At 43.3% G+C, this 20,234-nt stretch overlaps 1 protein-coding gene across 1 annotated transcript in view; it reads left to right on the forward strand.

Annotated features, from left to right (window-relative positions):
- plcxd1.1 (phosphatidylinositol-specific phospholipase C, X domain containing 1, tandem duplicate 1) overlaps positions 1-19,899 on the forward strand; it is an 88,343-nt gene extending 68,444 nt beyond the window's left edge. Inside the window, exons 6-7 of the mRNA XM_084171540.1 lie at positions 15,760-15,940; positions 18,979-19,899. Of these exons, the coding sequence (XP_084027666.1) occupies positions 15,760-15,940; positions 18,979-19,247 (450 nt within the window). The 3' untranslated portion in view covers positions 19,248-19,899. The remainder of the gene's footprint in view (positions 1-15,759; positions 15,941-18,978) is intronic.
- Positions 19,900-20,234: the final 335 nt, after the last annotated feature.

A 20,234-nucleotide genomic window follows, 5' to 3' on the forward strand; every position in this document is an offset into this window, starting at 1 on the left:
AGGCTATATACAGGGAGGCTATATACAGATATACAGGGAGGCTATATACAGGGAGGCTATATACAGGGAGGGGATCTATAGGGACAGTAGGGAGGCTATATACAGGGACAGTAGGGAGGCTATATACAGGGAGGCTATATACAGGGAGGGGATCTACAGGGACAGTAGGGAGGCTATATACAGGGAGGCTATATACAGGGAGGGGATCTACAGGGACAGTAGGGAGGCTATATACAGGGAGGCTATATACAGGGAGGGGATCTACAGGGACAGTAGGGAGGCTATATACAGGGAGGCTATATACAGGGACAGTAGGGAGGCTATATACAGGGACAGTAGGGAGGCTATATACAGGGACAGTAGGGAGGCTATATACAGGGAGGCTATATACAGGGAGGGGATCTACAGAGACAGTAGGGAGGCTATATACAGGGAGGCTATATACAGGGACAGTAGGGAGGCTATATACAGGGAGAGTAGGGAGGCTATATACAGGGAGGCTATATACAGGGAGGGGATCTACAGAGACAGTAGGGAGGCTATATACAGGGAGGCTATATACAGGGAGGGGATCTACAGAGACAGTAGGGAGGCTATATACAGGGAGGGGATCTACAGAGACAGTAGGGAGGCTATATACAGGGAGGCTATATACAGGGACAGTAGGGAGGCTATATACAGGGACAGTAGGGAGGCTATATACAGGGACAGTAGGGAGGCTATATACAGGGAGGCTATATACAGGGAGGGGATCTACAGAGACAGTAGGGAGGCTATATACAGGGAGGCTATATACAGGGACAGTAGGGAGGCTATATACAGGGACAGTAGGGAGGCTATATACAGGGACAGTAGGGAGGCTATATACAGGGAGGCTATATACAGGGAGGGGATCTACAGAGACAGTAGGGAGGCTATATACAGGGAGGCTATATACAGGGAGGCTATATACAGGGAGGGGATCTACAGAGACAGTAGGGAGGCTATATACAGGGAGGGGATCTACAGAGACAGTAGGGAGGCTATATACAGGGAGGCTATATACAGGGACAGTAGGGAGGCTATATACAGGGAGGCTATATACAGGGAGGCTATATACAGGGAGGCTATATACAGGGAGGGGATCTACAGGGACAGTAGGGAGGCTATATACAGGGAGGGGATCTACAGGGACAGTAGGGAGGCTATATACAGGGAGGGGATCTACAGGGACAGTAGGGAGGCTATATACAGGGAGGGGATCTACAGGGACAGTAGGGAGGCTATATACAGGGAGGGGATCTACAGGGACAGTAGGGAGGCTATATACAGGGACAGTAGGGAGGCTATCTACAGGGAGGGGATCTACAGGGAGGCTATATACAGGGAGGGGATCTACAGGGAGGGGATCTACAGGGACAGTAGGGAGGCTATATACAGGGAGGGGATCTACAGGGAGGGGATCTACAGGGACAGTAGGGAGGCTATATACAGGGAGGGGATCTACAGGGAGGGGATCTACAGGGAGGCTATATACAGGGAGGCTATATACAGGGAGGCTATATACAGGGATGCTATATACAGGGAGGCTATATACAGGGACAGTAGGGAGGCTATATACAGGGAGGGGATCTACAGGGAGGGGATCTACAGGGACAGTAGGGAGGCTATATACAGGGAGGGGATCTACAGGGAGGGGATCTACAGGGACAGTAGGGAGGCTATATACAGGGAGGGGATCTACAGGGAGGGGATCTACAGGGAGGCTATATACAGGGAGGCTATATACAGGGAGGCTATATACAGGGAGGCTATATACAGGGAGGCTATATACAGGGACAGTAGGGAGGCTATATACAGGGACAGTAGGGAGGCTATATACAGGGAGGCTATATACAGGGAGGCTATATACAGGGAGGGGATCTACAGGGAGGCTATATACAGGGAGGCTATATACAGGGACAGTAGGGAGGCTATATACAGGGAGGCTATATACAGATATACAGGGAGGCTATATACAGGGAGGCTATATACAGGGAGGCTATATACAGGGAGGCTATATACAGGGAGGGGATCTACAGGGAGGCTATATACAGGGAGGCTATATACAGGGACAGTAGGGAGGCTATATACAGGGAGGCTATATACAGATATACAGGGAGGCTATATACAGGGAGGCTATGTACAGGGAGTCTATATACAGGGAGGCTATATACAGGGAGGCTATATACAGGGAGGCTATATACAGGGAGGCTATATACAGGGAGGCTATATACAGGGACAGTAGGGAGGCTATATACAGGGAGGCTATATACAGGGAGGCTATATACAGGGAGGCTATATACAGGGAGGGGATCTACAGGGAGGCTATATACAGGGAGGCTATATACAGGGAGGCTATATACAGGGAGGCTATATACAGGGAGGCTATATACAGGGACAGTAGGGAGGCTATATACAGGGAGGCTATATACAGGGAGGCTATATACAGGGAGGCTATATACAGGGAGGCTATATACAGGGACAGTAGGGAGGCTATATACAGGGAGGCTATATACAGGGAGGCTATATACAGGGACAGTAGGGAGGCTATATACAGGGAGGCTATATACAGATATACAGGGAGGCTATATACAGGGAGGCTATATACAGGGAGGCTATATACAGGGAGGCTATATACAGGGAGGCTATATACAGGGACAGTAGGGAGGCTATATACAGGGAGGCTATATACAGGGAGGCTATATACAGGGAGGCTATATACAGGGAGGCTATATACAGGGACAGTAGGGAGGCTATATACAGGGAGGCTATATACAGATATACAGGGAGGCTATATACAGGGAGGCTATATACAGGGAGGCTATGTACAGGGAGGCTATATACAGGGAGGCTATGTACAGGGAGGCTATATACAGGGAGGCTATATACAGGGAGGCTATATACAGGGAGGCTATATACAGGGAGGCTATATACAGGGACAGTAGGGAGGCTATATACAGGGAGGCTATATACAGGGAGGCTATATACAGGGAGGGGATCTACAGGGACAGTAGGGAGGCTATATACAGGGAGGCTATATACAGGGAGGCTATATACAGGGAGGCTATATACAGGGAGGCTATATACAGGGAGGGGATCTACAGGGAGGCTATATACAGGGAGGCTATATACAGGGAGGCTATATACAGGGAGGCTATATACAGGGACAGTAGGGAGGCTATATACAGGGAGGCTATATACAGGGAGGCTATATACAGGGAGGCTATATACAGGGAGGCTATATACAGGGAGGCTATATACAGGGACAGTAGGGAGGCTATATACAGGGAGGCTATATACAGGGAGGCTATATACAGGGAGGCTATATACAGGGACAGTAGGGAGGCTATATACAGGGAGGCTATATACAGATATACAGGGAGGCTATATACAGGGAGGCTATATACAGGGAGGCTATATACAGGGAGGCTATATACAGGGAGGCTATATACAGGGACAGTAGGGAGGCTATATACAGGGAGGCTATATACAGGGAGGCTATATACAGGGAGGCTATATACAGGGACAGTAGGGAGGCTATATACAGGGAGGCTATATACAGGGAGGCTATATACAGGGAGGCTATATACAGGGAGGCTATATACAGGGACAGTAGGGAGGCTATATACAGGGAGGCTATATACAGGTAGGCTATATACAGGGAGGCTATATACAGGGAGGCTATATACAGGGAGGGGATCTACAGGGACAGTAGGGAGGCTATATACAGGGAGGCTATATACAGGGAGGCTATATACAGGGAGGCTATATACAGGGAGGGGATCTACAGGGACAGTAGGGAGGCTATATACAGGGAGGCTATATACAGGGAGGCTATATACAGGGAGGCTATATACAGGGACAGTAGGGAGGCTATATACAGGGACAGTAGGGAGGCTATATACAGGGAGGCTATATACAGGGAGGCTATATACAGGGAGGCTATATACAGGGACAGTAGGGAGGCTATATACAGGGAGGCTATATACAGATATACAGGGAGGCTATATACAGGGAGGCTATATACAGGGAGGCTATATACAGGGAGGCTATATACAGGGACAGTAGGGAGGCTATATACAGGGAGGCTATATACAGGGAGGCTATATACAGGGAGGCTATATACAGGGAGGCTATATACAGGGACAGTAGGGAGGCTATATACAGGGAGGCTATATACAGATATACAGGGAGGCTATATACAGGGAGGCTATATACAGGGAGGCTATATACAGGGAGGCTATATACAGGGAGGCTATATACAGGCACAGTAGGGAGGCTATATACAGGGAGGCTATATACAGGGAGGCTATATACAGTGAGGCTATATACAGGGACAGTAGGGAGGCTATATACAGGGAGGCTATATACAGGGAGGCTATATACAGGGAGGCTATATACAGGGAGGCTATATACAGGGACAGTAGGGAGGCTATATACAGGGAGGCTATATACAGGTAGGCTATATACAGGGAGGCTATATACAGGGAGGCTATATACAGGGAGGGGATCTACAGGGACAGTAGGGAGGCTATATACAGGGAGGCTATATACAGGGAGGCTATATACAGGGAGGCTATATACAGGGAGGCTATATACAGGGAGGGGATCTACAGGGAGGCTATATACAGGGAGGCTATATACAGGGAGGCTATATACAGGGAGGCTATATACAGGGAGGGGATCTACAGGGACAGTAGGGAGGCTATATACAGGGAGGCTATATACAGGGAGGCTATATACAGGGAGGCTATATACAGGGAGGCTATATACAGGGAGGGGATCTACAGGGAGGGGATCTACAGGGACAGTAGGGAGGCTATATACAGGGAGGCTATATACAGGGAGGGGATCTACAGGGAGGGGATCTACAGGGACAGTAGGGAGGCTATATACAGGGAGGCTATATACAGGGACAGTAGGGAGGCTATATACAGGGAGGCTATATACAGGGAGGGGATCTACAGGGAGGGGATCTACAGGGACAGTAGGGAGGCTATATACAGGGAGGCTATATACAGGGAGGCTATATACAGGGACAGTAGGGAGGCTATATACAGGGACAGTAGGGAGGCTATATACAGGGAGGCTATATACAGGGAGGCTATATACAGGGAGGGGATCTACAGGGACAGTAGGGAGGCTATATACAGGGAGGCTATATACAGGGAGGCTATATACAGGGACAGTAGGGAGGCTATATACAGGGAGGCTATATACAGGGAGGCTATATACAGGGAGGGGATCTACAGGGACAGTAGGGAGGCTATATACAGGGAGGCTATATACAGGGAGGCTATATACAGGGAGGCTATATACAGGGAGGCTATATACAGGGAGGCTATATACAGGGAGGGGATCTACAGGGACAGTAGGGAGGCTATATACAGGGAGGGGATCTACAGGGAGGCTATATACAGGGAGGGGATCTACAGGGACAGTAGGGAGGCTATATACAGGGAGGGGATCTACAGGGACAGTAGGGAGGCTATATACAGGGAGGGGATCTACAGGGACAGTAGGGAGGCTATATACAGGGAGGGGATCTACAGGGACAGTAGGGAGGCTATATACAGGGAGGGGATCTACAGGGACAGTAGGGAGGCTATATACAGGGAGGGGATCTACAGAGACAGTAGGGAGGCTATATACAGGGAGGGGATCTACAGAGACAGTAGGGAGGCTATATACAGGGGGGGAAACAAGTATTGGATCCCCTGCTGATTTTGTATGTTTGCCCACTGACAAAGAAATGATCAGTCTATAATTTTAATGGTAGGTTTATTTGAACAGTGAGAGACAGAATAACAACAACAAAATCCAGAAAAACGCATGTCAAAAATGTTATAAATTGATTTGCATTTTAATGAGGACTGTAGATCATTTCACTGTCTACTCTACACCTGTTGTATTCGGCGCATGTGGCAAATAAAATTTGATTTGATTAAAACTCGTTTTTCAACCACTCCACAAATTTCTTGTTAACAAACTATAGTTTTGGCAAGTCGGTTAGGACATCTACTTTGTGCATGACACAAGTAATTTTTCCAATAATTGTTTACAGACAGATTATTTCACTTATAATTCACTGTATCACATTTCCAGTGGGTCAGAAGTTTACATACACTAAGTTGACTGTGCCTTTAAACAGCTTGGAAAATTCTAGGAAATGATGTCATGGCTTTAGAAGCTTCTGATAGGCTAATTGACATCATTTGAGTCAATTGGAGGTGTACCTGTGGATGTATTTCAAGGCCTACCTTCAAACTCAGTGCCTCTTTCCTTGACATCATGGGAAAATCAAAAGAAATCAGCCAAGACCTCAGGATAAAAAATTGTAGACCTCCAAAAGTCTGGTTCATCCTTGGGAGCAATTTCCAACGACTCAAGGTACCACGTTCATCTGTACAAACAATAGTATGCAAGTATAAACACCATGGGACCACGCAGCCGTCATACCGCTCAGGAAGGAGATGCGTTCTGTCTCCTAGAGATAAACGTACTTTGGTGCGAAAAGTGCAAATCAATCCCAGAACAACAGCAAAGGACCTTGTGAAGATTCTGGAGGAAACATGTACAGAATTATCTATATCCACAGTAAAACTAGTCCTACATCGACATAACCTGAAAGGCCGCTCAGCAAGGAAGAAGCCACTGCTCCAAAACCGCCATAAAAAAAGCCAGTCTACGGTTTGCAACTGCACATGGGGACAAAGATCGTACTTTTTGGAGAAATGTCCTCTGGTCTGATGAAACAAAAATAGAACTGTTTGGCCATAATGACCATCGCTATGTTTGGAGGAAAAAGGGGAAGACTTGCAAGCTGAAGAACACCATCCCAACCGTGAAGCACGGGGGTGGCAGCATCATGCTGTGGGGGTGCGTTGCTGCAGCAGGGACTGGTGCACTTCACAAAATAGATGGCATCATGAGGAAGGAAAATTATGTGGATATATTGAAGCAACATCTCAAGACATCAGTCAGGAAGTTAAAGCTTGGTCGCAAATGGGTCTTCTAAATGGACAATGACCCCAAGCATACTTCCAAAGTTGTGGCAAAATGGTTTAAGGACAACAAAGTCAAGGTATTGGAGTGGCCATAACAAAGCCCTGACTTCAATCCTATAGAAAATGTGTGGGCAGAACTGAAAAAGCGTGTGCGATCAAGGAGGCCTACAAACCTGACTCAGTTACACCAGCTCTGTCAGGAGGAATGGGCCAAAATTCACCCAACTTATTGTGGGAAGCTTGTGGAAGGCTACCCGAAATGTTTGACCCAAGTTAAGGTTAAGTTAAGGCAATGCTACCAAATACTAATTGAGTGTATGTACACTTCTGACCCTCTGGGAATGTGATGAAAGAAATAAAAGCTGAAATAAATCATTCTCTCTACTATTATTCTGACATTTCACATTCTTAAAATAAAGTGGTGATCCTAACTGACCTAAGACAGGGAATTTGTACTAGGATTAAATGTCAGGAATAGTGAAAAACTGAGTTGAAATGTATTTGGCTAAGGTGTATGTAAACTTCCGACTTCAACTGTATTTAGTATAGTTTTATCTAAAAAGGATAACTTTTTTTATGTTTTACTGTTTTTATTATTATGAAATCCACTGAGGAGGATGGTCCTCTCCTTCCTCCTCTGAGGAGCCTCCACTGGTTTTGACACAGCCAGATCAACAGTCGGGGCAGTAGCATACAGTGGGGAAAAAAAGTATTTAGTCAGCCACCAATTGTGCAAGTTCTCCCACTTAAAAAGATGAGAGAGGCCTGTAATTTCCATCATAGGTACACGTCAACTATGTCAGACAAATTGAGAAAAAAATGTCCAGAAAATCACATTGTAGGATTTTTTATGAATTTATTTGCAAATTATGGTGGAAAATAAGTATTTGGTCACCTACAAACAAGCAAGATTTCTGGCTCTCACAGACCTGTAACTTCTTATTTAAGAGGCTCCTCTGTCCTCCACTCGTTACCAGTATTAATGGCACCTGTTTGAACTTGTTATCAGTATAAAAGACACCTGTCCACAACCTCAAACAGTCACACTCCAAACTCCACTATGGCCAAGACCAAAGAGCTGCCAAAGGACACCAGAAACAAAATTGTAGACCTGCACCAGTCTGGGAAGACTGAATCTGCAATAGGTAAGCAGCTTGGTTTGAAGAAATCAACTGTGGGAGCAATTATTAGGAAATGGAAGACATACAAGACCACTGATAATCTCCCTCGATCTGGGGCTCCACGCAAGATCTCACCCCGTGGGGTCAAAATGATCACAAGAACGGTGAGCAAAAATCCCAGAACCACACGGGGGGACCTAGTGAATGACCTGCAGAGAGCTGGGACCAAAGTAACAAAGCCTACCATCAGTAACACACTACGCCGCCAGGGACTCAAATCCTGCAGTGCCAGACGTGTCCCCCTGCTTAAGCCAGTACATGTCCAGGCCCGTCTGAAGTTTGCTAGAGTGCATTTGGATGATCCAGAAGAGGATTGGGAGAATGTCATATGGTCAGATGAAACCAAAATAGAACTTTTTGGTAAAAACTCAACTCGTCGTGTTTGGAGGACAAAGAATGCTGAGATGCATCCAAAGAACACCATACCTACTGTGAAGCATGGGGGTGGAAACATCATGCTTTGGGGCTTTTATTCTGCAAAGGGACCAGGACGACTGATCCGTGTAAAGGAAAGAATGAATGGGGCCATGTATCGTGAGAGTTTGAGTGAAAACCTCCTTCCATCAGCAAGGGCATTGAAGATGAAACGTGGCTGGGTCTTTCAGCATGACAATGATCCCAAACACACCGCCCGGGCAACGAAGGAGTGGCTTCGTAAGAAGCATTTCAAGGTCCTGGAGTGGCCTAGCCAGTCTCCAGATCTCAACCCCATAGAAAATCTTTGGAGGGAGTTGAAAGTCCGTGTTGCCCAGCGACAGCCCCAAAACATCACTGCTCTAGAGGAGATCTGCATGGAGGAATGGGCCAAAATACCAGCAACAGTGTTTGTGAACCTTGTGAAGACTTACAAAAAAAGTTTGACCTGTGTCATTGCCAACAAAGGGTATATAACAAAGTATTGAGAAACTTTTGTTATTGACCAAATACTTATTTTCCACCATAATTTGCAAATAAATTCATTAAAAATCCTACAATGTGATTTTCTGGGGTTTTTTTCCTCAATTTGTCTGTCATAGTTGACGTGTACCTATGATGAAAATTACAGGCCTCTCATCTTTTTAAGTGGGAGAACTTGCACAATTGGTGGCTGACTAAATACTTTTTTTCCCCACTGTATATCTGACCAAATTATGAAAGACAAGCATTGTACTTTTGAATTCCGTAAAGTGAGTGTGGAAGAGGTGAAAAAAGTATTGTTGTCTATCAACAATTACAAGCCACCGGGGTCTGACAACTTGGATGGAAAATTACTGAGGATAATAGCGGACGATATTGCCACTCCTATTTGCCATATCTTCAATTTAAGCCTACTAGAAAGTGTGTGCCCCCAGGCTTGGAGGGAAGCAAAAGTCATTCCACTACCTAAGAATAGTAAAGCCCCCTTTACTGGCTCAAATAGCCGACCAATCAGCCTGTTACCAACCCTTAGTAAGCTTTTGAAAAAAATGGTGTTTGACCAGATACAATGCTATTTAACAGTAAACAAATTGACAACAGACTTTCAGCACGCTTATAGGGAAGGACATTCAACAAGCACTGCACTTGCACAAATGACTGATGATTGGCTGAGAGAAATTGATGACAAAAAGATTGTGGGGGCTGTTTTGTTAGACTTCAGTGCGTTTTTTGACATTATCGATAATAGTCTGTTGCTGGAAGAACGTATGTGTTATGGCTTTACACCTCCTGCTATATTGTGGATAAAGAGTTACCTGTCTAACAGAACACAGAGGGTGTTCTTTAATGGAAGCGTCTCCAACATAATCCAGGTAGACTCAGGAATTCCCCAGGGCAGCTGTCTAGGCCCCTTACTTTTTTCAATATTTCAGTTTCCCTGCATTAAAATAACCGCCCACTGGGAGTGCTGCCTCTGGATGAGCATTTTCTTGTTGCTTATGACCCTATACAGCTCGTTGAGTGCGGTCTTAGTGCCAGCATTGGTTTGTGGTAGTAAATAGACCGCTATGAAAAATATAAATAAACTCTCTTGGTAAATAGTGTTGTCTACAGCTTAACATTAGGGATTTTAACTCAGGCGAGGAGAACCTCGAGACTTCCTTAATATTAGAGATTGTTTACCAGCTGTTGTTAACAAATACACACACCTCCCCTCTTGAGCTTTCCCGACGTTGCTGTTCTGTCCTGCCGATGAATAGAAAAAACATTTACATGTATATTATCCATGTCCTTGTTCAGCCACGACAGAGGATAGAATATTGCAGAAACATAGGATATTACAGTTCTTCAGGTCCCGTTGATCGGATGGTCTCGAACGGAGCTCATCCAGTTAGTTCTCCAGTGTACGTTCGACAATAGAACAGAGGGTAGAGGCAGTTTATGTACTCTCCAATAGAACAGAGGGTAGAGGCAGTTTATGTACTCTCCAATAGAACAGAGGGTAGAGGCAGTTTATGTACTCTCCAATAGAACAGAGGGTAGAGGCAGTTTATGTACTCTCCAATAGAACAGAGGGTAGAGGCAGTTTATGTACTCTCCAATAGAACAGAGGGTAGAGGCAGTTTATGTACTCTCCAATAGAACAGAGGGTAGAGGCAGTTTATGTACTCTCCAATAGAACAGAGGGTAGAGGCAGTTTATGTACTCTCCAACAGAACAGAGGGTAGAGGCAGTTTATGTACTCTCCAATAGAACAGAGGGTAGAGGCAGTTTATGTACTCTCCAATAGAACAGAGGGTAGAGGCAGTTTATGTACTCTCCAACAGAACAGAGGGTAGAGGCAGTTTATGTACTCTCCAACAGAACAGAGGGTAGAGGCAGTTTATGTACTCTCCAATAGAACAGAGGGTAGAGGCAGTTTATGTACTCTCCAATAGAACAGAGGGTAGAGGCAGTTTATGTACTCTCCAATAGAACAGAGGGTAGAGGCAGTTTATGTACTCTCCAACAGAACAGAGGGTAGAGGCAGTTTATGTACTCTCCAATAGAACAGAGGGTAGAGGCAGTTTATGTACTCTCCAATAGAACAGAGGGTAGAGGCAGTTTATGTACTCTCCAACAGAACAGAGGGTAGAGGCAGTTTATGTACTCTCCAACAGAACAGAGGGTAGAGGCAGTTTATGTACTCTCCAATAGAACAGAGGGTAGAGGCAGTTTATGTACTCTCCAATAGAACAGAGGGTAGAGGCAGTTTATGTACTCTCCAACAGAACAGAGGGTAGAGGCAGTTTATGTACTCTCCAACAGAACAGGGGGTAGAGGCAGTTTATGTACTCTCCAATAGAACAGAGGGTAGAGGCAGTTTATGTACTCTCCAATAGAACAGAGGGTAGAGGCAGTTTATGTACTCTCCAATAGAACAGAGGGTAGAGGCAGTTTATGTACTCTCCAATAGAACAGAGGGTAGAGGCAGTTTATGTACTCTCCAATAGAACAGAGGGTAGAGGCAGTTTATGTACTCTCCAATAGAACAGAGGGTAGAGGCAGTTTATGTACTCTCCAATAGAACAGAGGGTAGAGGCAGTTTATGTACTCTCCAATAGAACAGAGGGTAGAGGCAGTTTATGTACTCTCCAATAGAACAGAGGGTAGAGGCAGTTTATGTACTCTCCAATAGAACAGAGGGTAGAGGCAGTTTATGTACTCTCCAATAGAACAGAGGGTAGAGGCAGTTTATGTACTCTCCAATAGAACAGAGGGTAGAGGCAGTTTATGTACTCTCCAACAGAACAGAGGGTAGAGGCAGTTTATGTACTCTCCAATAGAACAGAGGGTAGAGGCAGTTTATGTACTCTCCAATAGAACAGAGGGTAGAGGCAGTTTATGTACTCTCCAATAGAACAGAGGGTAGAGGCAGTTTATGTACTCTCCAATAGAACAGAGGGTAGAGGCAGTTTATGTACTCTCCAATAGAACAGAGGGTAGAGGCAGTTTATGTACTCTCCAATAGAACAGAGGGTAGAGGCAGTTTATGTACTCTCCAATAGAACAGAGGGTAGAGGCAGTTTATGTACTCTCCAATAGAACAGAGGGTAGAGGCAGTTTATGTACTCTCCAATAGAACAGAGGGTAGAGGCAGTTTATGTACTCTCCAATAGAACAGAGGGTAGAGGCAGTTTATGTACTCTCCAATAGAACAGAGGGTAGAGGCAGTTTATGTACTCTCCAATAGAACAGAGGGTAGAGGCAGTTTATGTACTCTCCAACAGAACAGAGGGTAGAGGCAGTTTATGTACTCTCCAATAGAACAGAGGGTAGAGGCAGTTTATGTACTCTCCAATAGAACAGAGGGTAGAGGCAGTTTATGTACTCTCCAATAGAACAGAGGGTAGAGGCAGTTTATGTACTCTCCAATAGAACAGAGGGTAGAGGCAGTTTATGTACTCTCCAACGTAGTTTCGTCAGGGCGCCCTCACGTCAGCCTCACTTACGCTGCCTTTTTCTTTTCAGAGTCGAGGAGATTAGTGGTCCGGGGTGAGCAGTATGTCCTGCGCCTCCGACTTGTTGAAGTCTTTATCTTTCATAATTATAACTGGTTTGGTGAATATTCGCTTTGTGAGGGCTGCGAGATGTTTACCAGGTTTATCTTCCATTAAGTAGTATGCTTTAATTGAGTTTAGCCTGTAGTTTTTGTCTCTCTTCAAAAGTAAAATATCATATTCCTGCTTAAATTCAGATTTATTTTTTCTTCTTTACCTCTTAAAGATTTTTTTATATGAAATATATTTTGATTTGTTTAACACTTTTTTGGTTACTACATGATTCCATATGTGTTATTTCATAGTTTTGATGTCTTAACTATTATTCTACAATGTAGAAAATAGTAAAAATAAAGAAAAACCCTTGAATGAGTAGGTGTGTCCAAACTTTTGACTGGTAGTGTATATAAATCAGAATTTAACAACAGTTGGACGGATCCTACAGCCTTCTTAGAATCAACAACCCCTGAAGCAATTATCAGCACACAAAAAATAATCACTAAAAACAGAGATCACCCAAGAAGAAATACTAGACATGGTTAAAATGAATGGCACCAGGAATGGAAGCTTTCCCATATAATTCTATTAACATTCTGGGACAAAGTAGCACCCCTATTTACACATATGACATCACACGTCACTCAATTCAGTGCTTCCTAGTTCCATGTATCAAACAGTTATTTCAGTTATATTAAAAACAATAAAACCTGGAGTGTCCCCTGCTGATTACAGACCCATACGTTTAATAAATTGTGACAGTAAAATAATAACAAAGCTCATAAGCAACAGAATGGCAAAAGTCTTACCAGACTTGATACATATCAAACAGGGTTTATATGAAATAAACACTTTCATACAAATAAAATAACATGTTTCAGTTTAACACAATACGCTAAAAAACAAGATATAGATTGATCAATAATGGCTGTTGATGCCGAAAAGGCTTTCGACTGTTTTGAGTGGCCTTTTCTATTCAAAACTTTGGAAGCTTTCAACTTTCCAGCTGAAATAATACATTTAATAATAATATTATATAAATAACCTAAAGCAAAAATATACACAAATAATACATTATCTGAAGAAATTACTTTACAAAGGGGCACAAGATAGGGATGTCCTCTATCCCCCTCCTGTTTGCACTGGCAATTTGAACCGCTTCTAGGAAGAATTAGACGGTACCCAAACGTGACAGGTATCAGTATTGGTAAACATGAATATAAAACTGAACTTATTTGCATATGATCTCCTGATATACCTGACCAATATTGAAAAGTCAATGCCCCCCTTGATAAAAAAAATGTTTCAGAATACTCAAAAATCTCAGGACATAAAAAACAAAATAATGGCAATTGGAAAATGAAAAATAATAACTCATATGATCTACAGCAATGCTTTAGGTGGACCACAAAATATAAAATACTTAGGTGCTTAATAAGTGACAACAATATATATAAAGATAACTTTATCCCATTACTCAACAATATGAAAGCAGATCTAATTAAATGGAACAATTTACATTTACATTTTAGTCATTTAGCAGACGCTCTTATCCAAAGCGACTTACAGGAGCAATTAGGGTTAAGTGCCTTGCTTAAGGGCACATCGACACATTTTTCACCTAGTAGGGTCGGGGATTAGAACCAGCGACCTTTCGGTGACTGGCACAACGCTCTTACCCACTAAGCTACCTGCCGCCCAACAATCTTCCCATAAATCTTACAGGTAGAGTAAACGTCTTCAGAATGGCATGGCTCCCAAAGGTTTTATATGTATTCTTGGTAATACCAATTACCCCACCAAAGACATTCTTAAAAAAATAAGTATACTTAGTCATAAGACTTTATATGGACAAATAAAACTCATAGAATAAAAAGGAAAGCTTTACATCTTCCTAAGTCTGAGGGTGCGACATATAGTTAAATGCACTAAAAAGGAACAATGGGTACATATTGAAGATGCGTATGCTAACCCCCAGAATCTTTTCACGTGTCTATTTTCAAAGGATAAAGCTAAGAACATTAACAACTTAATTGTTAAGAACACTATAACAATCCGGAAGAAAATGAAAAGTATTCTACAAGAACCAATATCACTCCCTGAAAACACAACCCTATGGAACAATCCTTGGATAACTTTTCAGAATTCACAGATAAATTGGCCCAGATGGAAAACTAAAGGCATAAATACCGTAAATGACTTGGTAATAGGAAATAAATGTATTTCCATGACAGAATTAAAAAGCAATTTTGGACTGACCAATGTAGATGTTTTCCAATACATGCAATTTAAAAGTTTCATATAACAACATTTTGATCTGAAATCTTTTGGACATCAGAGCAATCTTGAGGGAATCCTATTTGAGTTAGAAAATGATGTTCATATGATAGGTAAGATATACCAAACCTTGCAGAAAACCTGTACAATTTACAATCTCTTCGAAAAAAGTATAACTACTGGAACCAAGACTTAAAAAGAACTGATATTGGCAGAAGATGGAGGTTGGGACAGAACTAACGAAATGACAGTTAAGACAAATGTAAGCTTAATCCAGTGGGCAGAGTTAGAAACTTGGCTGTCAGAAGTATTACAATGTAAATGTACTTTTAATCTGTCTGTCAGCATATTTCAAGATATAGCATATGAGGGTGCAGTGAGATACCCGATGGGTTGGACGTTAACTTTTCTCGTCAGTTATCTTGAAAAAATGTATACTTAAAAACTGGGAATCAACCAATCCTTCAACGTTAACACAATGGAAAGGTCAAATGCTTTATTATCTAAATGTTGAAAGTGCGTGGGCGACAGAGAAACAAAATGGTGTGGTTTGAAGCCATGTGGCAGAGAGTGAAGCTGGCGCTGGAGATGGGGGTGTGGTCAGGTGGGTGTGGCCAGGTGGGATGTTGTTGATCTGGAGATGGGGGTGTGGTCAGGTGGGATGTCGTGGATGTTTGTGTGCGTCTGTATGTTGTGGTTTGTATGTGTATGTTGTGGATTATAAAAATAAATAAATAAATGATATAGTGTTACCACAATGTTTCCTAGCATGGCATGAGCCATAATTTCCCGTGATTCCATTCCCTGATCCCAACATTCCCATGATCCTCTGTGTTCCAGGAAGTGGTGACACTGAGGAACCTGTGGTCGCTGGGTTACCAGGTGATTGTCTCCTATGAGCACTGCGTGGTCCGCCTCTACAGCGACCTTTGGCCTCACATCCCCTACTGGTGGGCCAACAAGTGTAAAGCTGAGGCTCTGATCGAGGAGTTCGAACACAGGAAACAACATGGCCGCCCAGGTAACCTGCAGATGGCCACATTTTGCTATGAAATATTGTGCAGAGTAAGGATTATCTAACACTGCCTATGCAAATAATTTTGAAATAGAAGTGCTGCTGTGCACTTTTAGGGGCCGATTCAGACTTCGGAAATGTACGCCTTTTCTATGCACCCCTCCTACCCACTTCTCAGTATTTGGTATTCAGACGTATCTTATGGCTACCTTAAGTTACCTTATGCGCTCAGAATAAATGTAATTCAACCACTGTAACCCCTCCCACTTGCTGGCCAACAGAGTTTCTCGTGGAGTTTTCATTCAATAAGGTTTTCAGTACATCTATCTTAAGCCATCCCTTTAAATACTGTGTACCTTTTCATATTTTGAATTTTGGGCTGTAGTGACGCCGCCTTAGACCGCTGTACCTTTTAGTTAGAATTTTGTTGACAGACTCACTAGAAAACTAGAACACATCTATACACTCCTCTGTAAACTGGTCATCGCTGGATAACCGTCGCAAGACCCACTGGTTGATGCTTATTTACAAAACTCTCTTTGGCCTCACTCCTCCCTATCTGAGATACCTACTGCAGCCCTCATTCACCACATACAACACCCATTCTGCCAGTCACATTCTCTTTATGTAGTGTTGTGGCGTCTCTCTTTATGTAGTGTTGTGGCGTCTCTCTTGTTGTGATGTGTGTTTGTCCTATATTTATATATATATATATTTTTTTATCCCAGCCCCCGTCCCCGTCCCCGCAGGAGGCCTTTTGCCTTTTGGTAGGCCGTCATTGTAAATAAGAATTTGTTCTTAACTGACTTGCCTAGTTAAATAAAGTTTTTTTTTTTAATTCAAAAAATCAATATATATATCGAGAGAGCAGGTTCAGAATATTAGGGATCAATGAAAGAAAGCTATCTAAATACAGTGGGGGAAAAAGTATTTAGTAAGCCACCAATTGTGCAAGTTCTCCCACTTAAAAAGATGAGAGAGGCCTGTAATTTTCATCATATGTACACGTCAACTATGACAGACAAATTGAGCATTTTTTTTCTCCAGAAAATCACATTGTAGGATTTTTTATGAATTTATTTGCAAATTATGGTGGAAAATAAGTATTTGGTCACCTACAAACAAGCAAGATTTCTGGCTCTCACAGACCTGTAGCTTATTCTTTAAGAGGCTCCTCTGTCCTCCACTCGTTACCTGTATTAATGGCACCTGTTTGAACTTGTTATCAGTATAAAAGACACCTGTCCACAACCTCAAACAGTCACACTCCAAACTCCACTATGGCCAAGACCAAAGAGCTGTCAAAGGACACCAGAAACAAAATTGTAGACCTGCACCAGGCTGGGAAGACTGAATCTGCAATAGGTAAGCAGCTTGGTTTGAAGAAATCAACTGTGGGAGCAATTATTAGGAAATGGAAGACATACAAGACCACTGATAATCTCCCTCGATCTGGGGCTCCACGCAAGATCTCACCCCGTGGGGTCAAAATGATCACAAGAACGGTGAGCAAAAATCCCAGAACCACACGGGGAGACCTAGTGAATGACCTGCAGAGAGCTGGGACTAAAGTAACAAAGCCTACCATCAGTAACACACTACGCTGCCAGAGACTCAAATCCTGCAGTGCCAGACGTGTCCCCCTGCTTAAGCCAGTACATGTCCAGGCCCGTCTGAAGTTTGCTAGAGTGCATTTGGATGATCCAGAAGAGGATTGGGAGAATGTCATATGGTCAGATGAAACCAAAATAGAACGTTTTGGTAAAAACTCAACTCGTCGTGTTTGGAGGACAAAGAATGCTGAGTTGCATCCAAAGAACACCATACCTACTGTGAAGCATGGGGGTGGAAACATCATGCTTTGGGGCTGTTTTTCTGCAAAGGGACCAGGACGACTGATCCGTGTAAAGGAAAGAATGAATGGGGCCATGTATCGTGAGATTTTGAGTGAAAACCTCCTTCCATCAGCAAGGGCATTGAAGATGAAACGTGGCTGGGTCTTTCAGCATGACAATGATCCCAAACACACCGCCCGGGCAACGAAGGAGTGGCTTCGTAAGAAGCATTTCAAGGTCCTGGAGTGGCCTAGCCAGTCTCCAGATCTCAACCCCATAGAAAATCTTTGGAGGGAGTTGAAAGTCCATGTTGCCCAGCGACAGCCCCAAAACATCACTGCTCTAGAGGAGATCTGCATGGAGGAATGGGCCAAAATACCAGCAACAGTGTGTGAAAACCTTGTGAAGACTTACAGAAAACGTTTGACCTGTGTCATTGCCAACAAAGGGTATATAACAAAGTATTGAGAAACTTTTGTTATTGACCAAATACTTATTTTCCACCATAATTTGCAAATAAATTCATTAAAAATCCTACAATGTGATTTTCTGGATTTTTTTTCCACATTTTGTCTGTCATAGTTGATGTGTACCTATGATGAAAATTACAGGCCTCTCTCATCTTTTTAAGTGGGAGAACTTGCACAATTGGTGGCTGACTAAATACTTTTCCCCCCCACTGTAGATGCATATTAGTCTGTTTCAGCATCAATTGGTAGATAAAAAAAAAACTCTGATCTTGTAGCTTTTTCCACTTGGAACCGGTTGGTTTGCTAAACCTTATTCATGTTTTCCTCTCGCGTAAAGGTGGTGGAATTATGAGGGAATTAAATTGAGGTCAGAATACTGCGTATCTATACACACCTTCATTTACACCATCTCCACCCCAGACAAATAGCTGGTGAATAGCATGCTATTCTCATGCTTAAGTTTAATATCAGAATAGGGAATTACGTTCCATTTACGCTCGCTTATCTCGGGTCGGAATTCCCCCGTACTGAATAGTAAAACAGTTATACACTCTTATAACGTGATTAGAATGTATCTGTAATATTGTGCAGAGTTATCTAACACCGTCTACGGCATCATTTCTCACCAATATTTTCAATGAATAACATTTGTTTGTGGGAGGGGATGTGTTGTAATGAGTGTTTTTTGTAACAGAATCAAACAGAACATTGAATGATATGATCTCGTGGTTTTTGTCAGGAGGGTTCTTTGTGACGGGCATCAACCTGACAGAGGATCTGAAGTACATCTGTTCTCACCCCACTGAGTCTCTGAAGGACCTGGTGATGTCTACCTACCCCGCCCTGCTCGCCTGGGTCAGGGGTCAGAGCCCCGGCTCCGATACCCACTCCCTCAACATAATAGCTGGTGACTTTGTCTCAGAGAGCCACTTCGTACCCACCGTCATCGCACTGAATCAACATTTAATCCACTGCGCTGGTCCTCGGGATGTTAGCAGAGAAAACTGACTCATCTGCTGTGTCCCAAAGTAGTGCACTGTGTAGGGAATAGAGTGGCATTTGGGATGCATTATCTGACACATCTTCTTGCACAGAATATCATGTTTTAACTACGCTGAAGAAGAGGATGGAACTGCAGCGTGATGTAATAGAACTTTGCTTGTAAAAAAAAAAACTAACTTGAACAATAGATTCTGATAGGATATATTTGCACAATTGCCGACAGTGAAATGTTTCTGTTGAGCTGCTCTCTTCTCTTCCTGAGTTGAGCTGCTCTCTTCTCTTCCTGTGTTGAGCTGCTCTCTTCTCTTCCTGTGTTGAGCTGCTCTCTTCTCTTCCTGACCTGCACTGATTTATTTATCTGTTTACTTTGGGCTTTTGTTATCTTTACTCCTCTCTTGATGCAATGTAGCTAACCCTAACCCCCTAACCCTAACCCTAACCCTAACCCTAACCCCCTAACCCTAACCCTAACCATAACCCTAACCCTAACCCTAACCCTAACCCCCTAACCCTCTAACCCTAACCCTCTAACCATAACCAGTTTTAGAACACCTCCTCATTCCAGGGTTTTTCTTTATTTTTACTATTGTCTACATTGTAGAATAGTAGTGAAGACATCACAACTATGAAATAACACATATGGAATCATGTAGTAACCAAAAAGGTGTTAAAAATATTAAAAATATATGTTATATTTTAGCTTCTTCAAAGTAGCCACCCTTTGCCTTGATGACAGCTTTGCACACTCTTGGCATTCTCTTAACCAGCTTCACCTGGAATGCTTTTCCAACAGTCTTGAAGGAGTTCCCACATATGCTGAGCACTTGTTGGCTGCTTTTCCTTCACTCTGCGGTCCAACTCATCCCAAACCATCTCAATTGGGTTGAGGTCAGGTAATTGTGGAGGCCAGGTCATCTGATGCAGCACTCCATCACTCTCCTTCTTGGTCAAATAGCCCTTACACAGCCTGAAGGTGCGTTTTGGGTCATTGTC

This window comes from Coregonus lavaretus (genome assembly GCF_964263955.1).
Source record: "Coregonus lavaretus genome assembly, chromosome: 11".
NCBI classification, from domain to species: domain Eukaryota; kingdom Metazoa; phylum Chordata; class Actinopteri; order Salmoniformes; family Salmonidae; genus Coregonus; species Coregonus lavaretus.